A 13,185-nucleotide genomic window follows, 5' to 3' on the forward strand; every position below is an offset into this window, starting at 1 on the left:
ACAGGCCATAGTTTTGTTGTTTGTTGTTTAGCTGTTTCTCAGTTGTGTCTGGTTCTTCATGACCCCATTTGGGGTTTTTCTCTAAAAGATACTGGCATGGTTTGCCATTTCCTTCAGCTCATTTTACAGATGAGGAAACTGAGGCAAACAGGGTGAAGTGACTTGCCCAGGGTCACACAGCTAGTAAGTATCTATGGTCAAATTTGAACTCAGGTCTTTTTGACTCTAGGCCCTGTGCTCTATCCACTGCACTACCCAGCTGCCCAACAGTTCATATTATTGCTTGTCAAATACTTATTATTTTCCCAAGAGAAACTGGGAGTCACCTTATTCTGTTGGCCTGATCCAATCTGTTAGCTAAAATCATGGCAAAGTAATTCTCTATCAATTAGTCAATAAACATTCATTTATTAAGCACCTACTATGTGCCATACGGTTTCCTGCAAAGGGGAAGCCCCACCAGAGAAGTCTGGGGTTTTTTTTTTCTAGGTTAAGACATAACAAGGTACAGACATAAAGTGATATTCTGCTCCATTAATTTTTAATAAAATGCTAAATTTCAGTGCAGCCTTAGAGAAAAGAAAAAATTGGTGATGGCAAGATAGATTACTTCCTAAACTCTCAGGTTGCTTTGCAAAGAATTCAATGCTAGCAACTCTATTTTGCCAAGAGCCTAAGAGATGTTAAGTGATTTGTTTAAAGCTATCCAGCAAGTTTGAGGCAGGATATGCATGCAGTCATCAGTTATTCGAGAAATACATCATTGTCCTTCCATGATTTAAAAAAAACATGAGATAAGAAATCTCAAGAGTGGATGTCCATCAGGGAACTGGACAGGGAACTGTCCAAGAGCAGTAGAGCATATTGGGAAGAGGACTGAATTAGCCTACGTTTGAATCCTGGATTTCCTACTTACTAAATTACAATTGACCTTGACGAAATCACATCCTTTCTCTCAAGTCTTGGGTTTTCTCAACTCAACAAGCATTTATTAAGTACCTACTATGTACCAGGAATGCTGGTTGAAGCTGAGGATACAAAGGCAAAAAAAGAAACCCTGGGGGAATTTACTTTCCTTATGAACAAAATGAAGCAATTGGGCTAGATCAGTTCCTAGTTCCCAAATCAGGAATTCTAAATCTGCCATCCATAAATCTCCAAGGGGTCTATAGATAGGTTTCAGAGGCTCCATGAGATTGGAAGGGGAAAAAATTATCTTTATTTTCACTAACTTCTGCCTGAAATTTAGCATTTCATTCTAGATTGAATGTAAGCAACAAACATTATTCTGAGAAGGGATCCATAAGCTTTACCAGACTACCAATGGTTAAGACACAGAAAAAGTTAAAAAGTCCTTGACTAGATGATCCTGGAGGTGCCTTCCAGTTTTAAAATTCAAGAGCAACTCCTCAATATTTTCTATTTCTATCACCCCAGAGCATGTGCTTCAGTGCTCTCAGCCATGAAAGGGTCAAACTCACTTCTGGAATAATCTTGGAATCTTTATCTTAGCCTGCAGCCTGGACAGAAATTGGTGTGTGTGTGTGTGTGTGTGTCTGTGTGTCTGTGTGTGTGTGTGTGTGTGTGTGTGTGTGTGTGTGTGTGTGTTTCTGAGCAGGAGATACTTTTACACTATAAAAACTAAGGCTTTTCCTTTTCCCAAAGAAATTGCCTTAGTCAGTCATACTGTTTAGGTGGCAGTGGGCTTGAGCAGAACCAACATGCCAGAAGCCAAACTGACATTTGGACTTCTGAGCCTTGAAGATGATACTTAAGCTTTGTCCATGTTGGACATGACTGTCCACATCCTGAAGTTCCTTGAGTTAAGCAAGTCTAAATCTGCTTCTGGGGTTGATAGCAAGAGAGAAATAAAGGGCATCCTTGTCATGAGATGATGTTTCATTGGTTAGAAACTTAAAAGAAAAAGCCCAAGAGTTGGGTCTGGAACTGGCCCAGAATGGAGACAGAAGGGGAAAAAAAAAAGGATTGAATGTTTTCCCAAACCCCTAGTGTAGTACTAATAAAAGGCCATTTTATCCTTTATTTATCTGCCAAATAAGACTCATTTAGAGTAGACATTTTTGTGAATAAGGCCCTAAATGGCATTCGTGCTGAAATTTTCTTGTCTCAAAAGCATTGCCTGCTGAGTAGAGCAGGAACCAATTTTCTCCCTGGCACATGACTCCCACTGGCCCCATGACTCAGAAATCAGACTTGCTTTTACAGACCCACTTTATGGATTTGGTGATTCATTTTAAGTGGGCTTGAGAAGTTTTGAAAGCCTACTTCAGCTGCTGGGTGTCATGAAAGAGGAGAAGGGAACCATGACTGACTTAGGGAGCTAAGTGAGTCCTAGATATGATGAAGTCTTCCCAGGGCCAAGAATGTCCATTAACTCTTTCAGGGTGCCTTTGGGTAACTGACCTAAGCAAGCCCGTCTCCCTTCTCTGTAAAATAGGACAAGGAAGATTAGACTTTTAAGGTCCATTCAGGTTCTGTTTACAATCTAAACCTGTTCCAGACCTCCTTTGGGCAAAATGGATCCCACTGACTTGTTAAAATAAAAATAAATACACTAATAAAAAGCACTTGCACAGGAGCCCTTCCCCTTCTCCCACCCCCCCAAAAAGCAAAAAATAAAAATAAAAAATCCTGTTCCAATGTCTAAGTTGGATAGTAACTATTTACATCGTCTTTCCTTTTCATTCTCTTGTTTCCTCAATTGTGTTGTGAGGGTGGAGGGGTATGGGTTGATTTTCATGGACATCACTAGCTGGACCAGGGTTCAGAAGAACATCAGATAAACTGGCAACCCCCTGCTTCCCACTTCAGCAAATGGTATGTCATACATATTTAATGTGATTTTAAAGTTACCTGCAGGGCAACAGAACAGGTGGGAATTAGAACAGTAATGAGCGTCAAGCTTCTTAAAATGACAGTACCAGGAGAGTGGGACTTCTCAGAACTCAGAGGGACAATACTGATATCTTGTGAGATTTGTCATGGGTAGGTCTGAATTTGTGGTCACTACTTTTGAGAAGATTCCAAGTTATGACAATGGGCAGCCTTCTGGTCTACCCACAAGGAGTGCTCAGCTACTCAAGGGGAGTGGCATCAATAGTTCTGGTGACAAATACAGACCTTTAAAGCATTTTCTCTTCTCTGACAAAAACACCCAGATCAATGGACCTCCAGGGCTGGGCTTGTCAAAACAAAGTTAAATAGTTTACTGGAGATAAATAGCTTCACCCTCCAGGCATGGCCCATGAGCTTTAGAAACTTTCCACAGTTTATGGGTAACCAGCACACCTTTGGAAAACTGAATCAACCAGAATGTTGGGGATGATGTTTCCATCCCTGCCCAATGAGAACCTGCCTGGTTTTGCTTTGATGTTTCCTTCTAATCACTCACTCATACACACACACACACACACACACACACACACACACACACATATGCACACACACACCTTCCCCTTGAACCCTCTTTAGACATAGGAAACATTACATGAAAAGATTCTGAAGGTAGAATTGGGGTGGGAGAGACTGGAGAAGGTGGGAGGGGAGGGAAAGGGATAGTAGGACAGGAAAAAATGAAATGTATCTTTGTTCAAGCTAATAGCCACCCATCACGAATCACAGCTGGTGGGAGCCCTCCAGGCAGGAACTGGTATTATCAAATTTATACCCAACAATGTGGATTTTGGAAACTTGGGCTTGACTTAAAAAAAAACAAACTAATGACAACACAAAACCCAAAGGACAAGAAAAAAATTTGACAAAAAAAAAAAGCCAACTTGACTATCAGTAGCACATTGCATCTGAGTTAGTCCCAGTTCCACATCATGGTGATGTCCCCAGCTCTCATTTGACAAGCAGGCCTGGTGGGTCTTATACTCCAATCTTCATATCAACATTCTGCAGATTCCGGGTCTCATCAGCTATCATATACTCATTTTGTCCCACTTGACCATCAGCTGGCTCTTTGTACACCAGATGCACCATCTCCTGAGACTTGCTGGCATCACCATTTAGCCCAGGGGTCTTCTTGTCATCCACTGCTCCATTACCATTGTTAATCACCAGCTTCTTCTTTTGCCCACACCTGGTCAGGACAAAATCAATATAAGAGGTGAGTGGGACTGAAGAGAGGAATTTGGCTGGCAGCCATGGAGGAAGAGCCCCCTGTTCAACCATTCTTCTGGCTTCTAGTCCACTCTGAGTTATTATTTGTACATGGAAGTGATAAAACTCCATTTTGGGGGGGGGTGAGGCAATTGGGGTTAAGTGACTTGCCCAGGGTCACACGGCTAGAAAGTGTCAAGGGTCTGAATCCAGATTTGAACTCAGGTCCTCTTGATTACGGGGCTGGTGCTCTATCCACTGTGCCACCTAGCTGCCCCCCATTTTTTTCAAACAAGAGTTAATGATAAAGTTTCTCTTTTCACTTAATCAGATTTCTTTTTTAACCAGTTAGTCTAGATTGAAGATTTTCACCATAAATACCAAACAGTCATCCTTGATAACACAGATCAAGAGCTGGAAGGGATGTTAGAGGTAGGGGAAGCTAGGTGGAACAGTGGATAGAGTGCCAGATACCTAGAGTCAGGAAGTCTCATTGTCCTGAGTTAAAAACTGGCCTCAGACACTTACTAGCTGTGTGACCCTTGGCAAGTCAATTCACCTTGTTTGTCTCAGTTTCCTCATCTGTCAAAAGAGCTGGAGAAGGAAATGGCAAGCCTCTCCAGTATCTTTGCCAAGAAAACCCCAAATAGGATCAGGAAGAGTCAGAAACAACTGAAACAACTGAACAACAATCCAACATCATCATTTTACAGATTAGACATTAAGGCACAGAAAGTGAGTCTTGCTAAGTGAATTGTCTAAGGTGGTAAGTGGCAGAGCCAGAATTTGGACCCATGTCCTTGGAATTCAAATCCAACACTCACCATAGCACCAAGCTATGGTCTCTGGTTTATAGAGTGCTTCTCTTATAAGCACCCTGGGAACTAAGCAGTCTGAGCTTTCTCTAGATAAGCAAACTAGAGTTCAAAGAGATGCAATCTCAAATTTCACAACTGATAAGTGACTGAGTCAGGATTTGAACCTAGGTCTTTAGCTGAGCATTATTCTACTGTGCCCTGGCTCCCTTTGCAAGGTGCTTTCACACATTACTGCATATAATGTTTACAACAGGCCCATGTAAAGGGAAAGACCTGAACCTTTTCTCCCCAGTAGATCACATCTTGTTGCCTCACTTCACTTACTCCATGATGCAATGCTTCCTCTTTCTCATGAAAAAGAATAACATTGCCCCATGCATATGAGGTAGGTAGCATTGGATATCTGTCTTCTCCATCTCTGACTGTCTCTCTCCAATTATACTCATTTGTGTGTATCATATCCTTCAAGTGGAATGTAAGCCCCTTGAGGGGCTTGAGGGACTGTTTTATTGTTATCTTTGCATCTCCAGCGCTTAGTGCAGTCCCTCACACTGACTAAATGGTTGTGGAGTGGAATTAATTCCTGCATTATAGATGAGAAGATGTACTAGGTGACCACTAAGGGCCGTTCGGCTTTTAGGAATCTGAACATCATGGGGTTATGTATTCTTCTGGGATTCAAAGAGAAGGGTAAGGAAACATCAGCACTTAGTTTAATATATGTTTGTTGACTGGCTGTTACAGTGGAAAGAGCACTGACTTTCCTGATCTGTAAAATAAGGGAATGTACTGGATGACCTTGGACTAGCTAGCCCCTGAAATTTCTTCTAGCTCTAGGATCAAAGACCTATGAAAGTCATCTCAGATTCAAGGAGAATGAAGCTGAGTTCTGTTAAAGTTCAAAGTGAGTCCCCAACTAGGGAACCACAATGAGAAACAAGTCTTAGGTGCTGACCAGGACGCAAAGATGTCTGCCACTAGCAATGGACTCAACATTGTTTGTGGATGTGGCTGTCTCTATGATGCTTCCCTCTCATCCCAGACTTCTCAGATGAAACCTAGCTTGTGGATCTTCGATCCCTTTGTAAAGTAAGTGTGTGTCAGGGGAGGGAGGGAGAGAGGAAGAAAGGAGGAGAGAAAAGAAAGGGGGAGTGCTCGCTTTGGCAGCACATGTACTAAAATTGGAATGATACAGAGAAGATCAGCATGGCGCCTTGCAAGGGTGACATGTAAATTTGTGAAGTGAAAAGAAGAGGAAAGAAAAGAAAGGGAGAGAAGAGAAGAGGAGAGGAGAAGAGAGGAAGGAAGGGAGAGGGAGAGGGGGAAAGGGAGAAGTTTTTTTGGTTTTTTTTATGAGAATGGTAATGTCCCAGTGGCTTTAGAAGGGACATGTTCATCCATAGACTTATCCAGCCTACTCTGTTAACTGCCCTTCAGTTTACAATTGCAAATCTGTTCTCAATTATCAAGTACATGGTAATTCACAGCACCCAGGCGGCCCCATTCCCAGCAAGCTGCCCAGTATCCAGCCTATCCCTGTTTGTCGGTTGCCATGGTGAATGACTTCATTTGGAGGATGGGAAAAGAAACAAAGGGGTGGTCTCTCAGTCTCTCTCTCTCTCTCTCTCTCTCTCTCTCTCTCTCTCTCTCTCAATCTCTCTCTCCTCTCTCTCTCTCTCTCTCTCTCTCTCTCTCTCTCTCTCTCTCTCTCTCTCTGTGTCTCTCAGTCTCTGTCTCTGTCTCTGTCTCTCCCCTAAATAAAACTGAATCCTAAGTTATCCAGGCATAATGGGCAGACTCCAGCATTTCTAATGAACCCCTGAGATGGATGTCACTGGTGAACTTGACCATGTGCTCAGCACTTCAGCTCTGATATTTCTGTATTAATACCAGCCAAGAATGACTTACTGAAATCTGATCAGGAGTGGAGATCACATACCCTAAGAATTGGCCAGTGGGCTGGGGTTCAAATGATGAGGAATCTATATTTTGCTTTTTAAAAGTAATCTGAGGAAAAAAGGCGGGGACTGTCTTCTTTGGAGGCATTCTTCAAGGGAAATCATTGAAGGTCAGCTAAAACGCTCCCTCTCCATTTATTCAGGTCTCTCTAGGAGTGGTTTTTTTTGCTGTTTATGTGTGTTTAATCCAGATTTGCTTTCTCCTAATTGAAAGCTTTGTGAGGACAGGGACTCTCTCATGGGTTTTTTTTAGTCATTGTACCCTTGGCACAGTGCCTGACAAATACTAAGAGCCAGCACTCATACAGCAATTTAAGGGTTTGCCAAGTGCTTTACAAATATTTTCTCCTTTGAGCTGAGGATCAACAACCCTGGGAGGTATGTGCTATTATCATTCCCATTTTGCCAATAAGTAAACTGGGGCAGATAGGGTAACCACTGTCTTTTCCAATGACTTTCTCGGGGTCACAAGCTAATATTTGAATAGAGGTATTCCTTACTCTACTGCTTCACCTAACTGCCTTGTAGTAGTAGGCGATTAATAATTGTTGACTGATTAGCTGATTGGCCAATTAGCTAATCGAAAGTATTTACAAAATGTATCCCTCCCCACAACTCCCCTAAGGTAAGGAATGAAAGAAGTATTAGCCTTATTTTATAGATGAGGAAACAGCTAGCAAGGTTTAGGACTGAGAGTTGAATCCAGGCCTCACTTGATTTCAAGTCTGGCATTCTTTCCACCCCCTCCCCCAGCTATTTTTTTTTTTCTGGCTTGCTTTAAAGGCCAAACATAAAGTAATGTCACTGTTTTCATGGGTTCATTGATTTGATGCTTAAAGGAAGCTTAGAGTCCATCTAAATCTCCTCATTTTACAGATGAGGAAACTGAGGCCCAAGGAGTTGAAGTGACTTGCCCTAGATCGCATACATACCAGAGATACCACAGTACATAGAGCAATGGACATGGAATCAGGAAGACCAAGATTCAAATCCAGCCCCAGGTACTTACTAGCTGTGTGATGCTGGGCAAATCACTCACCCTCTGTCTATCTCAGTTTTCCCATATGTAAAATCAATATAATAACAGCATCTAACTCCCAGGGCTGTTGTGAGCATAAAATGAGATAGTCCTTGTAAGATACTTTGCAAATCTTAAAGAGCTATATAAATGCTAGCTTTTTATCATCATCATCACCATAATTTCAGGTGAATCATCTATCTTAGGTCATCATGGCCACTGAGAACAATTCTAACTGCTCTATATGTCTATTCTTTCTTCAAAACTCTAGGAAAAAGAGACTCAGTAATCTGTGAGCAGCGTTTCACAGTCTCACACTGTAGGAAAGTTCTCCCTTCTCTCGACCTTCGATAATTCCAACATCTAAAGTCATTTAAATCAGAAATAATGCCCCTCTTGCCCACTTAAGCCCCCCTTAAGAATTTCTAACAAGTAAGCTTGAAAATGACCAAAGGTCCTACCTCCTCCGACTGTTGACAGCGATGCAGACAGCAAGGATGAGAGCCAGCGCCAAGAGGGCTGAGAGGATGATCAGCCATTCTGGTGAGGGAAGCCAAAACACATGTGTGAATCAGGATGGGCTTGAAATGAACTGACCCTCTGTGGCAGGACAGAGAGATGGATGATGCTGGGGGCTGTGACTTACTCTTCCAAAGAAGCTCTTTTTATCCATTCTCTTATCTGAAGACAAACTATGTGCAAAGCCTTGGTTTCTCTGCTGGATTAAATTGAACTGACAGACCATTCATTTAATTTTTCCATTGACCAAGGGGTTTTACAGACCTTATAGGCTCATAGATCTGGGTTTTTTTTTTTTGGGGGGGGGCAATGGGGGTTAAGTGACTTGCCCAGGGTCACACAGCTAGTAAGTGTCAAGTGTCTGAAGCCGGATTTGAACTCAGGTCCTCCTGAGTCCAGGGCCGGTGCTTTATCTACTATGCCACCTAGCTGCCCATGGCTCATAGATCTGGATAGATCATTGATCATTGATCTATAGCTGGAAGGAACCTAAGAGGTCACTTAGTCCAACCCCTTGATTTTAACAGATGACTCAAGGTCACTGGCTTCCAGAGAAACCATGGACTCAAGAGATACAGAATTTATATGTATATATATATACATATATGCATATATATGTATATATGTGTGTTTGGACATGGCCAATGTAGTCTTTTTTGCCTCACTATGCATATTTCTTCCACTAGAGAGGAGAAAGTTGGGGAAGGGAGGAAATAAATGCTTATTAATTGATTTTTTTAAGGGAATGGGGTTAAAGCACTTGCCCAGGGTCACACAACTAGTAAATATCTGAAGCCAAATTTGAACTCAGGTTTTCCTGCCTCCAGGGCAGGTGTTCTATGCACTTTGCCACCTAGTTGCCCCAATGCTTATTCATTGAAGAAAAATTATGTGTGTCAGAGGTGGGGTGTGAACCCAGGTCCTCCAATTCTAGGGTTATTGCTCTTTCCTCATTAGAAGGTAAGCTCCTTGAGAGCAGGGACTATCTCATAATTTGGATTAATATTCCCAATGCCTAGCAGAATGCCTGGAACATGGTAGGTGGTTGATAAATATTTACTAACTGACTACTTGAGTGGAAGACCAGTTTAATCCCAATACCAACTGAGTGAAAATAATTATGAAAGATTTCTGCTTTTATTTTTTCCTTAAATATGTCTTGGGGGGATGGGGGGAAGGGAGTCAAGAAGACCTATGGGAAGCAGTGAGGGAGATGGGGGGGGGAAGGAGGGGTAGCATTCATTCTTGTCCCCCTTTTTTTTCTTATTTCAAGCACTGACTTGTATGTGACTCACTGAATGCCCAAGTCATGGTAAATTATTTCTTTAAGCAACATATTTGTTTACCACCTCCAAACCCTTGAAGGGCTCTGACTTCTGGCAGAGTTCACTGTGAGACCACTGGAAGGAGTTTCAATTTCTTCCTTAGTTCCTTCCCACTAGAGCAAGGATTGGACAAGAAAAAAAATACATCTTAATACTTACCAACCTCTAACTGAAATTTATTTCTTTCAATTATGATAAAAAAAAACAATATTTTTCTGAGAAGGGGTCTATTGGTATCATCTGACTGTAAAAGGGGTCTATGTCACACAAAAATCCTTAAGACCCTTTATCCTAATGAGACATAGTTTTTGTGATGCCTGCAGTGAGTATGGATTGAATTGATTAAATTACAACTCAAGGAAAATCTTAAATTCAATTAAATCCTAATAATAAAAGTTCTAATTAGATCTAATTAGATGAAAAATTCTGTAATCAATTCCCAACCTATCATTGTAGAAAATTTCCAGTATGGGAACTGCCTCCAACAATGCAAACCAACAATTTGACTCAGAAAGTAGCCTATGGCACTTTAGGTGATTTGTCCAGAGGGTCACAAAGCAGCAGCTGAGCTTGGGTCCTGGTCTTCCTGAATCTACAGTCAGCCCTCTATTCACGCTGCCATAACAACTCTAATTCAGTATTCTAAACCTGACAACCACATAGCTAACCACTGCAAATGCATCACCGCCCCCCCCCAAAAAAGAACCATTCTTTTCCATTCAGGGTACCTGGAACCCAGTTTGCTGTAATGTTGCCGGAATAAATACATTTGTCAGAATTCAGGGCATGGACAAATTAGTCCAGAGCTGGTCCCATCAGTGTCTCACACAGTCTCTTGCTGGCTGGCTCACACCCAGGACCACAGCTGTGGTAATGATGGTACTGGAATGATTTTCTGGGGCTTTTGGGGATTAAGTCTGATCAAAAGTCAATCTAGGCTCAATGGAAAAGGGAAGAAGTATTTTCATCCCCCTCTATACCTTGTAGCCTGGACACCACATGGCTTACATTATCCACAGCATGGGAGGAGGAAATGGGCTAACCAGTTATAATGAAATCTACCTTGGTTCCCTCTCCCACAGACTTGAAAGACGATAAGAATAAGCCTTGGTGAACAGTCTTGTACAATCCTTTTCTACTGTTCCTTCTGTGATTGATCAGGACTGAGAGGCTTTGTGAGGCTCTCTCCATAAGAAGATCTACCTCTTCTAAGTTGGAACATACCTGGAACTTGGGGCTTCCTTCTAAGGTTGGGATTTTGTTCAGAGTGGTCTTTGTTTCCATCAGAGCCTGGAGATACTAGAAAAGAAAAAGAGGCATTTTACTTTGTTGCCTGTAAAATCAGTCATCAAGAAATTCTTCCTTCATCATGAACTCATCCCCAGCCATCCAGGAAAGAGATAACCTTTTTCTATTTTAGAGAGATCACAGTAAAAATATTAATAGATTTGGGCTGCAACATCTGAGGTAATATGGCCCCAAGCATAACTCATAGCTTTGCTCTCAGTTTGACTAACACTGGACTTTTGAGATAGCATTCCCTCTTCCTAACAAAACATGAAAACTCTCAATTGAATTCGGGAGTCTCTAGAGAACTCAGTTCTGGATCACAGTGCTTCCTTCAATTACTATTCTGTCTCCCCACCCCCACCCCCACCCCCACCCCCTTCCCCAACAACCTTGTTATTTCAGTCTATTCAATGTACAAATGTAGTCCTAGGATCTCAGAACTGGAAAGGACCTTAGAGGTCAGCTAATTTAACTAATTCATTTTACAGATGAAGAAACCAAGGGCTCCAGAGGCAAGCTAACTCATTTGCCCAAGTTCCTACAGGAAACAAGTAACAAAATTGGTTTTTGAACGCAGGTCCTTCAAAGTCCAATTTGGTGCTTGTCCTTTCTACTGCCATTACTTTTTTTCTTTTTCTTTTTTTTGTGGGGAAATGGGGGTTAAGTGACTTGCCCAGGGTCACACAGTTAGTAAGTGTCAAGTGTCTGAGGCTGGATTTGAACTCAGGTACTCCTGAATCCAGGGCTGGTGCTTTATCCACTGTGCCACCTAGATGCCCCCTACTGCCATTACTTCTACTGGATAGAATGTAAGTTAGACTTGGAGTCATGAAGATGTGAGTTTAAGTCCTGACTAAGAAAATTAGCCTCCTTGAGCTATAGTTTCCTTATCTGCAAAATGGGGATAATAATAGCATCTATCTCCTAGGGATGTAATAAATGCTTTTTTCATTCTATTCCTTGGTGCTTGCAAGCAACTAGGGGGTGCCACAGGGTATAGAACACTAGGTATGGAATCAGGAAGACCTGAGTTCATATTCAGCCTCAGATACTAGCTCTGTGACCTGGGCAAGTCACTTAACTTCTGTATGCCTCAGTTACCTCATCTGTAAACTAAGGATAATAATAGCATTTACATCCCCGGGTTATGGTGAGTATGAAATTATTTACTTTTTAAGTGCTTAGGGTGGCATATAAGAGGTGCTTCATTCATTCTATGCCTCCTTTAACCTTCTCCGGTAATGGATAGTTATGTTGCTGTACGGGAAAACTCAAATGAGGGTTCAATAGTTCTCTGATGAGGCACTTGGTTCCTAGTATCTTAGTTCTAGAACTTAGAGCATTTTCAAGGGGCCAATCTTTTTCATTTTGGAAGTCCCAAATCATCTAAACCAGCCAGCTGGAGTTTCTTTAACACCTACCCTGGAAGTTTTCCACCTCATTTGCAGGTTTTCACCTGTTGGGTGTCCCAGAATGCTTGAAAAACCCACTGGGTCTCCTAGGAGTCTCTCTGACTCAGGTTAGCCTTTGATATTAGAATCAGAGGAGGAATTTAATGGGGCCTAAACTCCCCATTTTGTTTTTCAAAACAACTGCCTCTGGCAAGGAAAGATCTCAGGGTGTGTATTCAGCAGAGAGAAGGCCTAGCAACTGAACAATGGGGTGCTTGCATAGAGAGAAAGGAACAGACCAGAACACAAGATGGTTCCCACCCACCTTACTTTCACTCGAGGCAAGAGTAGAGATAAAGGAGGAGATAAAGCAAATGTTGCTTCATACCCAGGAGGCCAACAAAGTCAAGCTATGGGAGACTGACTGGGAAAGCAGGTTTTCCAATCAGGGGCCCTTGACTCTGAAATTTGGGAGATACAATCTCTAGGAGGAGAGATCATGCTTTAAAAGAGATAACTGTCTTCATTCAACTCTGAGAAAAACAGGTCAAGAGATGAGGAGTTCATAGGCTTATAGATCTGGAGCTGAAAGGGACCTTAGAATTCATCTAGTACAACTGCCTAATTTTACAAACCAGGACACCACGGCTTGGAGGTTTTCAGTGCCTCTGGCCTAATATCACACAAGTAGTAAGGGGAAAAAACCAGAACTTGAACCCAGCCCCTCTGAATACAAAATTA

The 13,185-nt window shown here is 42.0% G+C and overlaps 2 protein-coding genes and 1 non-coding gene across 3 annotated transcripts in view; 2 read left to right on the top strand and 1 right to left on the bottom strand.

Moving 5' to 3' along the window:
- The window catches only part of SLC1A2 (solute carrier family 1 member 2), a 220,645-nt gene that overhangs the window by 204,121 nt on the left and 3,339 nt on the right, over positions 1-13,185 (top strand). The window lies entirely within an intron of this gene.
- The window catches only part of CD44 (CD44 molecule (Indian blood group)), an 88,896-nt gene continuing 75,851 nt past the window's right edge, over positions 141-13,185 (bottom strand). The window contains exons 17-19 of the mRNA XM_043973241.1: positions 10,988-11,062; positions 8,381-8,459; positions 141-4,105 (exon numbers count right to left, since the gene is read on the bottom strand). Of these exons, the coding sequence (XP_043829176.1) occupies positions 3,892-4,105; positions 8,381-8,459; positions 10,988-11,062 (368 nt within the window). The 3' untranslated portion in view covers positions 141-3,891. The remainder of the gene's footprint in view (positions 4,106-8,380; positions 8,460-10,987; positions 11,063-13,185) is intronic.
- LOC122733112 lies at positions 6,095-6,200 on the top strand. The gene has a single exon (XR_006353712.1). It is a non-coding gene; the product is annotated as a U6 spliceosomal RNA (small nuclear RNA).

This window comes from Dromiciops gliroides, chromosome 6 (genome assembly GCF_019393635.1).
Source record: "Dromiciops gliroides isolate mDroGli1 chromosome 6, mDroGli1.pri, whole genome shotgun sequence".
Lineage (NCBI taxonomy): Eukaryota > Metazoa > Chordata > Mammalia > Microbiotheria > Microbiotheriidae > Dromiciops > Dromiciops gliroides.